General features: G+C 38.6%; 1 protein-coding gene across 1 annotated transcript; it reads left to right on the top strand.

Moving 5' to 3' along the window:
* Positions 1 to 1,558: 1,558 nt before the first annotated feature.
* LOC142547402 (E3 ubiquitin-protein ligase UPL2-like) lies at positions 1,559 to 17,481 on the top strand. The gene is given in 18 exon segments (XM_075655683.1): positions 1,559 to 1,769; positions 1,918 to 2,039; positions 3,716 to 3,811; positions 3,897 to 4,103; positions 4,271 to 5,914; positions 5,916 to 10,824; positions 10,955 to 12,003; positions 12,103 to 12,390; positions 12,462 to 12,663; positions 13,313 to 13,590; positions 13,677 to 13,951; positions 14,481 to 15,576; positions 15,654 to 15,800; positions 15,891 to 15,971; positions 16,053 to 16,278; positions 16,391 to 16,530; positions 16,848 to 16,954; positions 17,120 to 17,481. Coding segments are annotated over 17 exon segments (10,944 nt in total). The 5' UTR covers positions 1,559 to 1,769; positions 1,918 to 1,943; the 3' UTR covers positions 17,223 to 17,481.
* The last annotated feature ends 378 nt before the right edge of the window (positions 17,482 to 17,859 follow it).

The raw sequence follows: 17,859 nt of genomic DNA, 5'->3' as shown, positions 1-17,859 counted from the left end.
TTGTTGTAAATATGATCAACGTCACTCCACATTTGATTTGTTATAGTATCCCTCCATGCATTTGCATTTGCTCTTTGTTCTTGAGTGTCAAATATTTGATCAAAGTTGTTATCTTCGTAAACTTGTTCTGATAAAGGTTGTGGAACTTCATTATCTGGTTCAACTGGAAATTCATTAGATCGACATTCCTTTCGAAGAAAATTGTGCAAGTTGTATATGGAAATGGAAGAGCTGTTTTGAATATTTTGAACCGCGATTTAAATATACCAAATATCCTCTCAATGACGTTCCTCAAAGATGCATGACGAAGATTAAACAATTCTTTTGCATCTCTAGGATGACAACCTTGGCCAGTGAATTCTTGGAGATGATAACGAACACCTCTAAAAGGAGCCAAGAACTGACGTCGATTTGCATATCCATAATCCATTAAAAATTTTTACCTATCGAACCATATTTGTAGAATCAATTAAACAATGGATAACACATATAGTCTTGGAAATTACAAAATTTTTAAATAAGTAGCATATAAAACAAAAAACATACCTTGTGGAACTTTAAGCCCGTTATTTCTTGATAAAGTATCTGTCATTATGTTTGAATCATGGGCAGATCCCTCCCACCCACTGAGCACATAAATAAATTCTAAATTAAAGTTACAAGCTGCTAAAACATTTTGAGAAATTTTCCCATGATGATTACGATAATTGTTAGTATCATGCCCGAACACTATTGCTGGAATATGAGTGCCATCAATGGTTCTTCAATATCTTCATTCATCTTCTCATGTAAAGGAATGGATGTGCTTATATTCAATTCATGGCATTGGTGGACACACAAAGGAATTATTGTAGAACATATAATGAAACTTGAACAACACGTAAGAACACTTGTTGAACACATGATTTGAATACATAGAAATCATACTATATTTTTTTATCAAATCAATAACGATTCAAGAAAAGATTCGTACCTTTGAAATTTGAGAAACCCTCGATTTGTCTTTAGAGAGGAGAAAAACGCCGTCTTTTGAGTGAGAAAGAGAGATATCTGGGTGAGAATGATATTTGTTCAATTAAAAGTTTACAAAAATCTCTAGGGTAAGTAGAAGACAAATTTTGAGTTTCTACAATTGTATCTATAGTTTTATGGTTTGTACGTAAAGAATTATATTAGAATCATTGGAAATCTATTGAAATATTAGATACCTGTAGATATTTGTAGATTTTTAAAAAGTCAAGTTTGAATAACAAGTGACTTTTTATGACTCTAGAAAAATCTAATTTGAACACCATTAAATTTTTATAGAGTTTTTAAAAGTGTATATTCAATACCTCTAAACTTTTAAACTCTACAAAAATCCATAAAAGTAATTAAATTTTCATTATTGAATACACCACCTAAGATCTTATAAATATTTTTGAAAAGAAAGGGAAATAAGGAGGAAAAATTCCATAATTAGAGGGCAAAATCGTAAAAGCGTGGTTTCCAAGTAAAGTCTCTCTCTCTACCATGGCCCTCGCCTACTGTTCTGTATTTTGTGTGTATATATAACAAGCGAACCCCTTCGCTCTTCCAGGGTTACATACATTACACCATTTCTCCGGCGAACTTGACGAACAAAGACACCAACGGAAACCCTTTTTGTTTTTCCCCACTGTTTTCAGTCTCTCTTGTATCTCCCTATTTTTTCCCATATACTCGAAAGTGTTTTGTACAGTGAAACCCTTTTGATGTGCAAGTCATCCGCCGGTACCGACCCTTTGATGGTAATCCCCCCTTTTTTTCTGTGTGAGATATGATAGATTAATGATGGGTTTATGAAGCTTTTTTTTTATTTTGACTTTTTCACGGTTTCGATTGATTAGGTTTTTACACTTTTTTTTTGGTTTTACATGTGTTCGTTTAATTTTGCAGTGAATTGAGCATCAGGGGATTATCAAATGGCGAATATAATATCTAGTTTGCCTTCAAGGCTTCGTCAGCTTCTCTCTAGTGAAGGAACGATCGGTCCCTCCGTTAAACTTGACACGGAGACTGTATGCTCGTCTTACATTTTATTTTATTGATTGTCTTGTATTTATCTGTTGACCGATGGAGTGAGGGTCTAAATACGTTAATCTCTGATGGGTCTGCTGATTATGGTTTATTTGATGTCTGGGAAGGATTTTTTTGGGTGAATAACTGTGCAAGAAAGTCTTTAGTGGTTGAAGCAGTTAGTTTTTTCCAATTGCTTTATCCAATTTATTAGGTGATGAGGGACGAGGCTTATAGGTCTTGGTTACACTTAGCAGTTTTGGGTGTCTTGCAATCGTGTTACTGAGGTTGAGAGATGGGGAAGGATATACTTGTGCTAGATTGAGAAAATTTATGGATGAATTTTTTTCTCTTTTTTCATGAAAGTGTTGATCTTTGGGTTTATTACATTAATTGGAAAGTACATCTTCCCCTGTCAATGATAGGCTCCATTTTGCCAGGTTTAAATTTCAAGTTTCAGTTTGTTTTGATTTTCTCAACGAGGATAAAAAATTGTAATTGTGTCTTTCCCTTTATATAACTTTTAGTTTAATGGAATATTAGTACATACGTCGACTAAAATCAAATTGGAATTGTTAATTGACGATTTACCAACTTTAGGAGGTGCATAGGGTACTGTGGTTCACATATGTACGAAACTATATGTGCATATGTAATGTGAATGTTTTATCAAGGATGGGGAGAAAGGATGTTCTGGAGGAGGGAGAGAATAGGAGGAGATGAGAATATGGTTCGTGGTCCTGCATTCACCTTAATTTCTGAGATTAATCCTTTGAAAATGTTGGGAGATATTTTTGAAAAACCTGTGATAGAAACAAGTCTAGAAATTCTACGGAACATGAATTCGTAACCGTACAAAACACTGCCTTATTAAGCATAGAATTAATCCAATGATGCTCTTGATTTATATGCTGGTTATACGATCTTTATTTAATAGAATTATGGGTTTCAATCCATTTAATTATTGTTGGGACTGACCTCTGAAAGGGAGTTGAATATCTTAATTTGGGTCGATGAAAGAAGAAGCTGAGTCGTAGAACTCTCAAGGACTCTTAAGTTCAAAGATTACTTCTCTAACTCAAATGAATTGTCATATACATCCTTGGAGATTTATGTAAACTGAGTCGAGTTGGATTATAGAACAGATAACATAGTATTAGATATTCTGAAAGTGGATAATGATTCTAAACGGAAATTGTGAGGAATTGTTTTATCTGTATATTTAACCCCTGTTCAATTTTGAGCATATTTCTCTTTCTTTTTCATCACATGGATTTTGGACTTTTGATATTATTGAAGTTGATTGGTTCATTTTCCGAGAAGGGATTATGTATATTTTGTTATATCGTCGTTTGTATGTAGAAATTTCTTTTTTTTGAGTGGCGATTCTTTGAGATTCTCACCTTAAATGCCGAAATGTTGCAACATTTATTTCATTTGTTCCTGTATAATCCTCCTTTTATATTTGAAATTATCGTTTGTTTTCTCCTCGAAATTGATGAAATCTTTTTATATTTCACTAGAGCTGTTATTGTAATTTGTACTCTTCATTTAGCAAAACAATTGACTTGCCAAGTGATCATTGTGTATCAGGTGGACCTTGATGTTAGCACCCATACCTTTCATACTCTCCACTTTTTTCTTGAACAGTGACTTTTGACTGTACGTTGTTTTGCAGCCTCCAAGAGTAAAGATTTTCATCGACAAGGTAATTCAATGTCCATTACAGGATATTGCGATTCCTCTGTCAGGATTTCGCTGGGAGTACGGCAAGGTGTTGGAACTTTCTAGTTTTTTTCATTTGTTTTCATCTTCATGCTTGTGTTTGTGTTGATTTCTGACTTTTTTTTTTGTCTCAGGGTAATTTTCACCATTGGAGACCACTTTTCTTGCATTTCGACACATATTTGAAGACATATGTAGCAAGTAGAAATGACCTCCTTTTATCTGGTGACATTTTGAATGATGCCAACCCGTTTCCAAAACAAGCAGTGTTACAAATTCTGAGAGTGATGCAAGTGATCCTAGAGCATTGTCATAACAAGAGTTCTTTTAGTGGTTTAGAGGTAAACCTGTAGGGATGAAGGATTACTACATCTTTGCCAGACTATTTACACTTAATGCATGAATTTCAGCATTCCTGTTATATTTAGATGTATTTATATCAGCTTTAAATTTGGCATCTGTATAGTCAAGCCTATGTTTCTGAACTCTTTGTTTTCTCTTGTTTCAGCATTTCAAGCTTTTACTTGCTTCAGTAGATCCTGAAATTCTTATAGCAGCTCTGGAGACTCTTTCTGCGCTTGTCAAAATAACTCCATCAAAACTTCACGTCAGTGGAAAGCTGGTTGGATGTGGGTCTGTAAACGGTTGTCTCCTGTCCCTTGCACAGGGTTGGGGTAGCAAGGAAGAAGGCTTGGGATTGTATTCATGTGTCACATTACATGAAAAGACTCAGGAGGATGGATTGTGCCTGTTTCCATCAGAGGTACAGAATGATTGTGATAAAGTGCAGTGTCGAATTGGATCGACTCTCTATTTTGAATTGCACGGTTCTACTTCTTCGAGCACCTTGGAAACCAGTGATGGCACGAGTTCTTCTGGTATGAGTGTGATCAACCTCCCTGATCTTCAACTTCGTAAAGAAGACGACTTGTCACTGATGAAGTTTTGTATCGAGCAGTATAATGTATCTCCAGAGCTCAGGTTTTCGTTATTGACCAGAATCAGATATGCTCGTGCATTCCATTCTCCCAAAATATGTAGACTGTACAGCAAGATTTGCCTTCTTGCTTTTATTGTGCTTGTCCAGTCAAATGATTCTCATGACGAACTTGTTTCATTTTTTGCCAATGAGCCAGAATACACAAACGAACTAATTAGAATTGTGAGGTCTGAAGAAAATATTTCTGGAACCATAAGAACACTTGCAATGACCGCCTTGGGAGCACAGTTAGCTTCATATTCAGCCTCACATGAACGGGCTCGAATACTTGGTGGGTCAAGTATCAGTTTTGCAGGTGCTAATCGCATGATACTCCTCAATGTATTGCAAAGAGCGACTGTGTCGTTAAATAAGTCGAGTGATTTGTCATCTGTTGCCTTTGTTGAAGCACTTCTACAATTTTACTTACTGCATGTAATATCATCTTCAAGTACTGGGAGTGTTGTTAGGGGATCTGGGATGGTGCCAACCTTTTTACCCCTTCTGGAAGATGCAGATCCCACACATTTGCATCTTGTATCTTTAGCTGTGAAAACACTGCAGAAGCTCATGGACTACAGCAATACAGCTGTAACCCTATTTAGAGATTTGGGTGGAGTAGAGCTTTTGGTTCATAGGTTACAGATCGAAGTACATAGAGTGATTGACTTGGCTGGGACAACGGATAACACAATGGTCATCGGTGAATGTTCTAAACACAGCAGTGACCAGTTGTATACTCAGAAGAGGCTTATCAGAGCATTATTAAAGGCACTTGGTTCTGCTACTTATGCCACTGCAAATTCTGCAAGATTACAGAATTCCAACGATGTTTCTTTGACTCCAACTTTGTCAATGATTTTTAGTAACAAGGAAAATTTCGGAGGTGAAATCTACTCTTCAGCAGTGACTCTTGTGAGTGAAATGATTCATAAAGATCCAACGTGTTTTAATGTTCTATATGACTTGGGTCTTCCTAATGCATTTCTATCATCCGTTGTTGCGGGGGTGTTACCTTCCTCAAAAGCCATCACATGTATTCCCAATGGCCTGGGTGCCATTTGCCTTAACGCTAAAGGCCTAGAGGCTGTGAAAGAATCCTCAGCTTTACGCTTTCTATTTCACATATTTACTGACAGAAAGTATGTAATGGCTGTGAATGAAGGCATTGTTCCCTTTGGCAAATTCTGTGGAAGAGTTGTTTCGGCATGTATCTTTGTTGAGAGGTAGTGGTGTTGACTTAATTATTGAAATAATTAATAAGATCGCCTCAGTTGGGGACACAAAGTGCAGTGGGACATCAGGTAAAACTGATGGAAGTGATGCAATGGAGATGGATTCTACGGAACCCGAGGACAAGGAAAACTTGGGTGCTTGTTCTCTGGTTGGTGCAGCCGATTGCTTGGTTGAAGGCATTAGTGACAAGCAGTGTATACAGCTGTCTACCTTTCACGTAATGGTACTAGTTCACAGGACAATGGAAAATTCTGAAACATGTAGGTTGTTTGTGGAGAAATTTGGCATTGAAGCTTTACTTAAACTTGTTTTACGCCCAAGTATTACTCAATCGTCAGAAGGCATGTCCATTGCTCTGCATAGCACCATGGTATTTAAATGTTTCACTCAACATCATTCTATTCCTTTGGCTCGTGCTTTCTGTGCTTCTCTTCATGATCATTTGAAAAATACTTTGAGTGGGTTTAGTGTTGTTTCTGGATCATTTCTGCTGGACCCTAGTGCCAATCCAGACAGTGTTGTATTTTCTTCCCTCTCCATTGTTGAATTCCTCTTATTTCTTGCTGCCTCGAAGGATAGTCGATGGGTTACTGCATTGCTGACAGAATTTGGCACTGGAAATAAAGATGTCTTGGAAGACATAGGCTGTGTTCATCGTGAAGTTCTGTGGCAAATTGCAATGCTTGAAGATACTAAAGTTCAGGCAGAGGAGGATTTTACTGGTAGAATTGATGCTTCTCGGCAGCCAGAATTGGGCTTGAATGATACTGATGACCCCAGGTTAAACTCTTTCAGGCAGCTAATTGATCCCTTACTTAGAAGGCGGACGCCAGGATGGAGCTTTGAATCCCAGTTTTTTGACCTCATAAACTTGTATCGTGATCTCACTCGTTCTGGTCTTCAGCATCGACAGATTGTGGATGCCCCTTCAAATCTACAAGTTGAAAATCGTCAGGGACCACATCAGCCTGGTTCTTCTGGGGGGGATGAAGTCAGTGCTAAAAAGGATGATGACAATCAGAGGTCGTACTATCTTTCCTGCCGTGATATGATAAGGTCATTGTCCATTCACATAACCCATTTGTTTCAAGAGTTGGGAAAGGCGATGCTGCTTCCATCTCGACGACGAGATGATGTGCTAAATGTGTCTCCTCCTTCAAAATCAGTGGCTTCCACTTTTGCTTCTATAGCTTTGGATCACATGAATTTTGTGGGTCATATTAACTCCTCAGGATCAGATGCTTCTGTTTCAACTAAATGTCGCTACTTCGGCAAGGTTATTGATTTCATTGATGACATTATTTTGGACAAACCCGACTCTTGTAATCCTGTTATATTGAATTGCTTATATGGACGTGGAGTTATTCAATCAGTCTTGACAACATTTGAGGCTACCAGTCAATTGCCTTTTGCCATCAATAGAGCTCCCGCCTCTCCTATGGAGACTGATGATGTGAGGCAAAATGAAATAGAAGATGATCACTTATGGGTCTATGGACCCTCAGCTAGCTACGTTAAACTTATGGACCACTTGGTGACTTCTTCTTTTATTTTATCTTCATTCACAAAGCATTTACTGACACAGCCTCTTGTGAGTGGGGATATTCCATTTCCCCGGGATGCAGAAACATTTGTCAAAACTATGCAGTCCATGGTACTGAAGACTGTACTTCCTGTCTGGACCCACCCACAGTTCCCTGAATGCAGTTATGAGTTCATTTCAAGGGTAGTTAACATTTTTAGGCACATTTTCTCTGGTGTGGAAATGAGAAGTGCCAGTAATACTATGGACCGTGTTGCTGGTCCTCCCCCAAATGAAACAACTATCTCAATGATAGCAGATATGGGGTTTTCTAGATCTCGAGCAGAAGAGGCTTTGAGGCAGGTTGGTTCAAATAGTGTGGAGCTTGCGATGGAATGGTTGTTCTCACATCCTGAGGAAACCCAAGAAGATGATGAGCTTGCTCGAGCGCTTGCAATGTCCCTTGGAAACTCTGGGACAGAAATGAAAGATGATGCCACAAATGAAAGCATCCAAACTATTGAAGAGGAAATGGTGCAACTTCCTCCGACTGATGAGCTATTGTCAACATGCAGGAAACTTCTGCAAGTGAAAGGCTCTTTAGCTTTTCCTGTTCGGGATCTGCTTGTGATGATTTGCGCACGAAATGAAGGCAAGGATCGACCTGGAGTCATTTCATTTATCATTGAACAAGTCAAGCTTTGTGGTGACATAATTGACTGTGGGAACCAAAACATGCTTTCTGCCTTTTTTCATGTTCTTGCTTTAATTCTTAATGAAGATACTACAGCACGAGAATTAGCATCAAAGAGTGGTTTTGTTAAAGTTACTTTGCAACTTCTTTTACTCTGGAGTTCTGATTTGCACGACCAAGAAAAAGCTCAAGTTCCAAAATGGGTGACTTCTGCTTTTGTTGCCATTGATCGTCTTGCTCAAGTTGATGCAAAGTTAAATGCTGATATAGTGGAACTCCTGAAGAAAAATGATGTGATTGATCAAACATCTATTACCATTGACGAGGACAAGCAGCAAAAAATTGCTTCGAGGACAATGTCAAAGTATTTGGATATACAGGAGGCAAAAAGAATTGTTGAAATGGCTTGTGTTTGCATAAGAAAGCAACTACCTTCTGAAACAATGCATGCTATTTTGCAGCTATGTTCTACGCTCACTAGAACTCATTCCGTAGCAGTTAGTTTTCTGGATGCTGGAGGTTTGCATTTGCTTCTTTCCTTGCCGGCAAGTAGCTTGTTTGTTGGTTTTGATGGTCTCATGGCTGTTATAGTACGTCATATACTTGAAGATCCTCAAACCCTCCAGCAAGCTATGGAGTCTGAGATACGACATAGTGTTGCAACTCTTTCTAACAGGCAGTCTAGTGGAAGGCTTACTGTCCGTAATTTTCTATCAAACTTAAGTTCAGTGGTTCAAAGGGATCCTGTAATTTTCATGCAAGCCGCCAAATCTGTGTGTCAAGTAGAGATGATGGGTGATAGGCCATATATTATCTTGATAAAAGATCGTGACAAAGATAAAAGCAAAGACAAAGAAAAGGAGAGAGAGAAAACAGAGGAAAAGGAGAAACAAGTTAATGATGGTAAGGTAGGTGCTGGTAACAGATTTTCATTGGCTCCTGGTGGACATGGGAAGCATCTTGATGCAAATTCTAAAAACTCCAAGATTCACAGGAAATCTCCTCAGAGTTTCGTAAATGTGATTGATGTTCTACTCGATTCAGTGATTGCTTTCATACCTCCTCCTTTAGAAGATGAGTCCATTACTAAGACTGGCTCATCATCAACTGATATGGAAATTGATGCATATGAAAGCAAGGGTAAAGGAAAAACTGTTGCCTCTGTTTGTATGGAGAATGAATCCAGCAGTCAACAATCTGCGTTGTCCATGGCGAAGGTTGTACTTATATTGAAGCTTCTGACTGAAATACTTTTAATGTATGCTTCATCTATACATATATTGGTTCGAAAAGATGCTGAACTTTGTAGTTTCAAGGGAATTTCTCAAAGAGGTGCTACTGTCTGCTTTACTGGTGGTATTTTTTACCATGTTCTCCACAAATTTCTTCCATATTCTAAGAATCTGAGAAAAGAGAGGAAAACGGAGGTGGACTGGCGGCACAAACTGGCAAGCAAAGCCAACCAGTTTCTGGTGGCCTCCTGTGTTCGCTCAACTGAGGCCAGGAAAAGAATCTTCATTGAGATTCACAATGTCTTCAATGATTTTTTGGATTCTGATAATGGTTTTAGAGAACCAAGAGTGGACAATCAGGTTCTCATTGACCTGCTCAATGATGTTCTTGCTGCTCGTACACCGACAGGCTCATACATCTCTGCTGAAGCTTCTGTTACTTTCATAGAGGTTGGTCTTGTTCAGTCTCTCACTCGAACTCTTCGTGTTTTAGACCTTGATCATGCTGATTCTCCTAAGATCGTGACGGGAATAGTGAAAGTTTTGGAGTCAGTGACAAAGGAACATGTTCATGCATTTGAGTCTAACAGTGGGAGGGCAGAGCATTTAAAAACAGCTGACCACGGTCAGCCCATGGAAGATAATGGCGGTAGCACATCACAGCCAACAGATACTGCAGCCCGTGCTAATGAAAATTTAGTGCCAAATGACCGGAATGATGCCTTTATAACTGTTCAGAATTATATTGGTTCTGAGACTGTCACTGATGATATGGAACATGACCAGGATATTGATGGGGGCTTCGTTGGTGCTGAAGATGACTACATGCAGGAAAATAATGAGGATGCAAGGAATCTTGAAAATGGACTTGATACGCTAGGAATAAGATTTGAAATTAGGCCTGGTGTACAAGGGAATCTTGATGGAGACGACGAAGAAGAAGATGATCATGATATGTCAGGTGATGAAGGAGATGAAGTTGATGAAGATGAAGATGCTGATGGTGAGGGGCACAATGATCTTGAAGAAGATGATGCACATCACTTGCCACATCCTGATACAGATCAAGATGACAACGAAATCGATGAAGATGATTTTGATGAAGAGGTGATGGATGAAGATGAAGATGAAGAGGATGATGAGGACGGTGTCATCGTACGACTTGGTGAGGGAATGAATGGTGTGAATGTGTTTGATCATATTGAGGTATTTGGTCAAGATAGCATCTCTAATGAAGCTTTCCGCGTCATGCCTGTTGAACTTTTTGGCTCTAGACGCCAGGGGCGTACTACATCCATTTATAATCTTTTGGGGAGGAGTGGTGACAGTATTGCCCCTTTGCAGCATCCACTTCTAGTGGAACCATCTTCCACGCGTGCAGGTCTTCCTAGAATATCAGGTACATACTTTTTGACAATCCCTTCTTCATGCAGTGGATCTGTTCTAATTTTTATTTCAATCTGACCTTGTAAAGGTGGTATACATCTGAATCTTTTATCATGTGATTTTCTGTTTACCTTATATTTCAGAGAATGACCGCGATGCTCATTCTGCTAGAAACTCGGAGGGTTCCTCGTCGCGTTTGGATTCATTTTTCCGTTCACTTCGAAATGGACGCCAAGGACATCGATTCAACTTGTGGGCCAACGAAGGCCAGCTAAGTAGTGGGGCAGATGCATCAATGATTCCCCAAGGTCTTGAAGATTTGCTTATTTCCGGCTTGAAGCGGCCATCATCTGAGAAATCTTCCAACAAAACTACATTGCCCGAATCCCAGAATAAAAGTGAAGTCAGCCAGTCTCCTGAATTTGCCGAGGTGGGTGATGAAAACTTGGCTGAAAATCATGATACTGTTGACGGGAATTCTGCACCTCCACCTTCGTCAGCAACATTGGACACCTCTAGTAATACTACTGCTATTGCTATCGAGGCTACTCTGGGAACAGAAACTTTGAACAGACCTCCTGAGGTTCAGTATGATCACACTGATGTAGTTCGTGATGTTGAAGCTGTGAGTCAAGAAAGCAGCGAAAGTGGAGCAACTTTAGGGGAAAGCTTACGGAGTTTGGATGTTGAAATTGGAAGTGCTGATGGCCATGATGATGGTGGAGATAGACAAGGTGGTTCTGATAGTCGAACAAGGAGAACAAATGTATCATTTGGTAATAATACATCTCTAGGTGGCAGAGATGCACCCCTCCTCAGTGTTACTGAAGTTTCAGAAGATGTTATCCAAGAAGCAGATCAAGATGGACAACCTGAGGAAGAACAACACAATCAGGATGCTGATTCTGGACCAATTGATCCTGCATTTCTTGATGCACTTCCAGAGGAGTTGCGTGCTGAGGTTCTTTCTGCTCAACAGGGTCAAGCTCCACAGCCTCAAAATCCAGAGCCGCAAAATAATGAAGATATCGACCCAGAATTTCTTGCAGCCCTTCCCCCTGACATACGTGAAGAAGTTCTGGCACAACAAAGGGCACAAAGGCTGCAACAGGCCCAAGAATTGGAAGGTCAACCTGTTGAAATGGACACTGTCTCAATAATTGCGACTTTTCCTTCAGACATTAGAGAAGAGGTATATCATAAGCCGTTTGCTTCTCTCTCTCTTATATTTTTCTTGTTAAATGGTTTTTTATTCCTGTCATGTTGGATCGTTTTTCTTCTCTTCTCGTAGGTTCTTCTAACATCATCTGATGCTATTCTTTCAAATTTGACACCGGCTCTTGTTGCTGAAGCCAACATGTTGCGCGAAAGGTTTGCGCGGAGATATAATCAAACTCTGTTTGGTATTTATCCTCGAAACCGCAGGGGTGAATCTTCTAGGCCAGGGGAGAGCTTGGACAGGGTTGGTGGAATTCTTTCTCGTCGATCGTTGGGTATTAAACCAGTTGAGGCAGATGGTGCTCCATTAATTGATAGTGAGGGTTTGAAAGCGTTAATTCGATTGCTCCGTGTAGTTCAGGTATTCTTGCGGTGTTCTTACTTAGGATCATCTCTATGATATGTATGTATTAACTGATCTACGTTTTGCAGCCACTATATAAAAGTGAACTGAGACTTCTCTTGAACCTCTGTGCTCATGCTGAAACCAGAATTGATTTGGTGAAAATTTTGATGGAATTATTGATGTTGGATAAAAGGAATTCTTCCTCTACTCTGAATGTTATGGAACCCCCTTATAGGCTATATGCTTGCCCCAGTCATGTGATGTATTCGCGTCCTCAATGTGCTGATGGTAAACGCTTTTCTATTTTTATCAAATGTGTGCAATTGAATTTTGTGAACTTCTCATTTGAAGCAAAGTCGATTAAATTGGAGCTGAAGGTCATTGTCGTATAAAATAATTATAAAATACTTATTTAGTTGAGGTTGGCACATTCATTTGCACGTGCATCAAGGTAATTTAAGGGTCTATAATTTTTTTGGTTCTAGCAGCGTAAAAAAATTATGTTTGATTCCATAAAGACCTTTTGTAAACGAAACTAGTGTAATTATCAGATGGTCTGCACTACAGCTTTAGCCTATCTTGCTGCCTATCAGAACCTATCCATAGTTGATATTCTTGGTGTATGTTGCAGTAATTGGTCTGAGACCGTAGACTGTGCCAAGCATCTTATGGATGTTTAAAATAAAAAGAATTCTTTTAACTGTCTCTAGTCCTAGTTGTTTTAATTAATTTTGGAGTTTGTCATTTCTCTCTTATAAGTCAATGTTATTTAGCAAATTTCATATGACTTTTAGTACCTGCAATCCACCAACAATTGGTACTTAGTCATGCCGATTATATCAATGAACCTCCAAAATAGCTCTTCAAACATTAACCTATCTTAATGCAACTCGTCAAAACATTGATTTGATTGGGTCAATCACGACTGCTTCGACAGGTGTTCCACCTTTGGTGTCTCGGCGAGTTCTTGAGACTCTTACCTACATGGCTCGTAATCATCCTTCTGTTGCAAAGTTATTGCTTGAATTCCGATTACCACAAGTGTCCACCAAAGAGTTACCGAGCTCTGATGACAGACGAGGCAAATCTGTTGCACTTGTTGATGAGGAAATGTTAGGAAAGAATCAATATCTCGAAGGACAGGCACCTGTTACATTGCTTTTAAGTCTTTTAAATCAATCACTTTATTTAAGAAGTATAATCCATTTGGAACAGGTATGTGTTGTGAACCACTCTTGACTGTGGCAACTGCTGGCTGATTGATTCTTATAGTTATGTCTTCATGCTTTGATACCTTGCAGCTGCTAAATTTATTGGACGTTGTTATTGATAATGGTGAGAGGAAATCAAATTCATCTGAGGATCCATCCGTGTCTGCATCTGAACAGCCATCTGATGTCCAGACTTCTACGACAGATGCTGATATGAATGTCTCTGCTTCTACCTCAGGAGAGGTTCATGTTTCCATGAAGGAATCTACATCTGGTGCTGATAGAGAACAGAATGCTTCAAGTGTTCTGAATACTTTACCTGAACCAGAACTTCAACTTCTATGCTCATTACTTGCACGTGAAGGGTACGCTGAAACCAATACCTACACTTTTCTTTGTTTTTTTAATAGCTGCTCTGAGTTGTCTCTTGATATAAGGTGTCAATAAACTTCTATATGACTGGCGGTACTCAGGTCTGTGTTTGAAAGTTTGGTTATGTGGGGTATTAGCTTATGTTTCTTAACTTTATTCAGATAGATGCTCATTGTTGATGCTCACACTTCAACAAATCTGTCACCTCTACGTAAGTTGTCCTTCAAATTTGATGAAAACGTAATTGAAATTTTCGGGAGAGATCAATAGCTTTGGAAATGAACATTTAGCCGGATGAACATGAATATGTAGGATTGTCTGCAGTTGAGGTTTCATGGATCCCTTTTAGTTAGTTCTTTATCTGAAGTAAATTTTACTGATCACGCCACAATGATGAAATTTATAGGTTTCTTCTCTAGCTTGTCTCTGCAAGCTGTATTACTACTTTTTTGATGGTGTGATTTTGGTGTTGTTTATAATACTAGTTCATGCAATTGGTAATTTCTTTCCCCTTTTCTTCAGTCTATCAGATAATGCATATACTCTCGTGGCAGAGGTGCTGAGAAAATTGGTAGCAATTGCTCCCATTCATTGTCATCTCTTCATAAATGAGCTTGCTGCTTCAGTTCAGAGCCTTACCAAGTCTGCAGCTGAAGAGTTGCTGACATTTGGGGATTTTGAGAAACCACTGCTTAGTACTAATACTTCTCATGGGGCTCCAGTTCTCAGGGTTTTGCAAGCATTAAGCTCTCTGGTTGTTGTACTTGTGAATAAGGATAAGAAACATCAGATTCTATCTGACAAGGAGCACACTGCTGCTCTTTCTCTTGTACGTCATATTAATGTGGCTCTTGAGCCCTTGTGGAAGGAACTGAGCAACTGCATAAGCAAAATAGAGAGCTATTCAGACATGGTACCTGATCCGTCACCTTCATCTGCTAAACCATCCAGTTTGGTGCCGTCACTTCCTGCGGGTTCCCAGAATGTCTTGCCATACATAGAATCTTTCTTTGTTATGTGTGAGAAATTGTATCCTGGTCAGACAACTGCAGGCACTGATATTGGGCCTGAAGTTGAAGAGGCTATCACATCAGCCAGTCAACAGAAGACTTCAGGACCTGCTGTGAGATTCGATGAAAAGCATGTTGCATTTGTAAGATTCTCAGAGAAGCACAGAAAGCTTCTCAATGCCTTTATTCGACAAAATCCAGGATTGCTTGAAAAGTCTTTTTCAATGATGCTGAAGGTTCCTCGTTTCATTGATTTTGATAACAAACGATCTCACTTTAGATCAAAGATCAAGCATCAGCATGATCATCATCACAGTCCTCTGAGGATATCCGTAAGAAGAGCTTACATCCTTGAAGATTCGTATAATCAGCTGCGCATGAGGTCAGCACAAGATTTGAAAGGGAGGTTGACTGTTCATTTCCAAGGGGAGGAAGGAATCGATGCTGGTGGTCTTACCAGGGAATGGTATCAGTTACTTTCAAGGGTAATCTTTGACAAGGGAGCACTGCTATTTACAACGGTTGGAAATGAATCAACATTTCAGCCTAATCCTAACTCTGTTTACCAAACAGAGCATCTTTCGTATTTCAAATTTGTTGGCCGAGTCGTGAGTATCATTTATTATTTATTTTGTTGCCGAGAGCTGAGTTGTAGTCATACCTAAGGTATTGTCATGTTTTACAGGTGGGGAAGGCACTGTTTGATGGACAGCTGCTAGATGTTCACTTCACCCGGTCTTTTTACAAGCATATTCTTGGGGTTAAAGTGACTTACCACGATATTGAGGCTATTGATCCTGATTATTTCAAGAATTTAAAATGGATGCTGGAGGTTTGTCATGTTTAGAGACTCCTTTTATTCTTGCAGTACTGTGCAAAACCTATGAAACTAACTTCTGTTTTTTAACTCACTATTTTGCAGAATGATATAAGCGAGGTTTTGGACCTAACATTCAGCATAGATGCAGATGAAGAAAAGTTAATTCTTTATGAACGTGCTGAAGTATGTGGTTTTAGATTATATAAAGCAATATATTATTTATTTTTTTGGTCAAATTATACAAGCAGGACTTGTCTTTTGCAGGTGACAGACTATGAACTTAAACCTGGTGGTCGAAATACCAGAGTAACTGAGGAAAACAAGCACCAATATGTTGATTTGGTTGCCGAGCATCGGTTGACAACTGCAATTCGTCCTCAAATAAATGCTTTTATGGAGGGTTTCAACGAGTTAATATCTCGTGATTTGATATCGATTTTCAATGACAAGGAATTGGAACTCCTGATAAGTGGTCTGCCTGATATTGATTGTGAGTGTTGAACTCTTGGTCTTTATTATTACTCTTTTTTGGAGGGTTCTTATATTGATTATTGAAGTTAATAATACTACTCCCAATTCCAACAAAAAATGCTGTATTTCAGTGGATGATTTGAGGGCGAATACAGAATATACTGGTTACACTGCTGCTTCCCCTGCAATTCAATGGTTCTGGGAGGTTGTTCAAGGATTCAGCAAGGAGGACAAGGCTCGCCTCCTGCAATTTGTTACCGGAACCTCAAAGGTGCGTCATTTTCTTCCCTCATTTTACCGTCAATGCATGTGAAACAAGTTTCTTTTGAGCTGTTCCTCAGATCTGAATCATATTGAATCTTGAATTGATGAGATTTGATGCCGTTTTTTTATAATATTTTTTAACATCTGAATATGGATATATGATGCAGTTTTCCTAGTTTGTGTTTACCTAAATAAGCCATTATCCGAGTTTTCTGCACATCTGCAACTATTGTTCCTGCTGGACAAGTCTTTGTTTGATTACAGATATTTATCTCTATCTGGGAAGTGGCTTAAAGTTGTTTTTATTTTGGCCTCACCTCTCAGGTGCCTTTAGAAGGATTTAGTGCGTTGCAAGGAATTTCAGGATCTCAGAAATTTCAAATTCACAAGGCTTACGGCACTCCAGATCACTTGCCTTCTGCTCACACATGGTAACTTTCTTGGTCAATTTTTTCATATTTTGTTGTGATCCTTGTACCGAATGGTTAATTCCTCTCTCTTAATTGTTTTGTTATTTTTGTTGTGATAATCTAAGTTTTAACGTGTTGCCACTTATTATGGAACCGATTATAAAGTTTTTGAATTTGATCATGCAGTTTCAATCAGCTTGATCTACCAGAATATCCATCGAAACGGCGTCTGGAGGACAGACTGCTTCTTGCTATCCATGAAGCCAATGAAGGGTTCGGATTTGGTTGAGTCTCTCACCTGACTACTATCTTTGAACGAAGCTTTTGTATAGATAGCGTCATCATGTTAAAAGAAAGATAATTTACAATAGAAATTCTTGATGCATCGTTTCATTTCTAGGTAGATTAAATGTGGTTACATTTTATAGTGCATATTTTCTTCATGCCCATATTTTTTTGGAAGTGGTTTTCTTTAAGACTTGCCGGCATCCAAGTTTTGTTTTCGGAATCGAAATTTCTTAATTACATGCGTTCTAATGTTTTTGTTACGAGGAATAGCTTTATTTGTATATGGTATTATTTTGATGCTTAAACATCCCTGATCAATATTTTCTACTTTGAAAGATGGATCTAAAGCAATGACATGGACCAAAGCTGTAGGAATTTGATCAAATGAAACCAAAAGAAGATTCTGTTTCGAGAAAATATTTAAAAAAAAAAATAATTTACGACAAGTAGAACATGGTCTTGTTTTCTGTTATATTTTATTCATTAATGTTTTGTTTCTTAGTTTTCCTTTTTGGTCATAGTTGGTGTTGTGCAAAATTTAAATCTCTCAATCAATCGTTTCCCTGAGAATGCAACATTTATTCAACAAGTTTTCGACATCGTCTATTCAAAGGCGCTTCATTCTAGTTTATTAATAG

Source organism: Primulina tabacum, chromosome 5 (assembly GCF_025594145.1).
Source record: "Primulina tabacum isolate GXHZ01 chromosome 5, ASM2559414v2, whole genome shotgun sequence".
Classification (NCBI taxonomy): Eukaryota; Viridiplantae; Streptophyta; class Magnoliopsida; order Lamiales; family Gesneriaceae; genus Primulina; species Primulina tabacum.
Note: the sequence above shows the minus strand (reverse complement) of the source record. Positions and strands in the feature narration are given on the sequence as shown.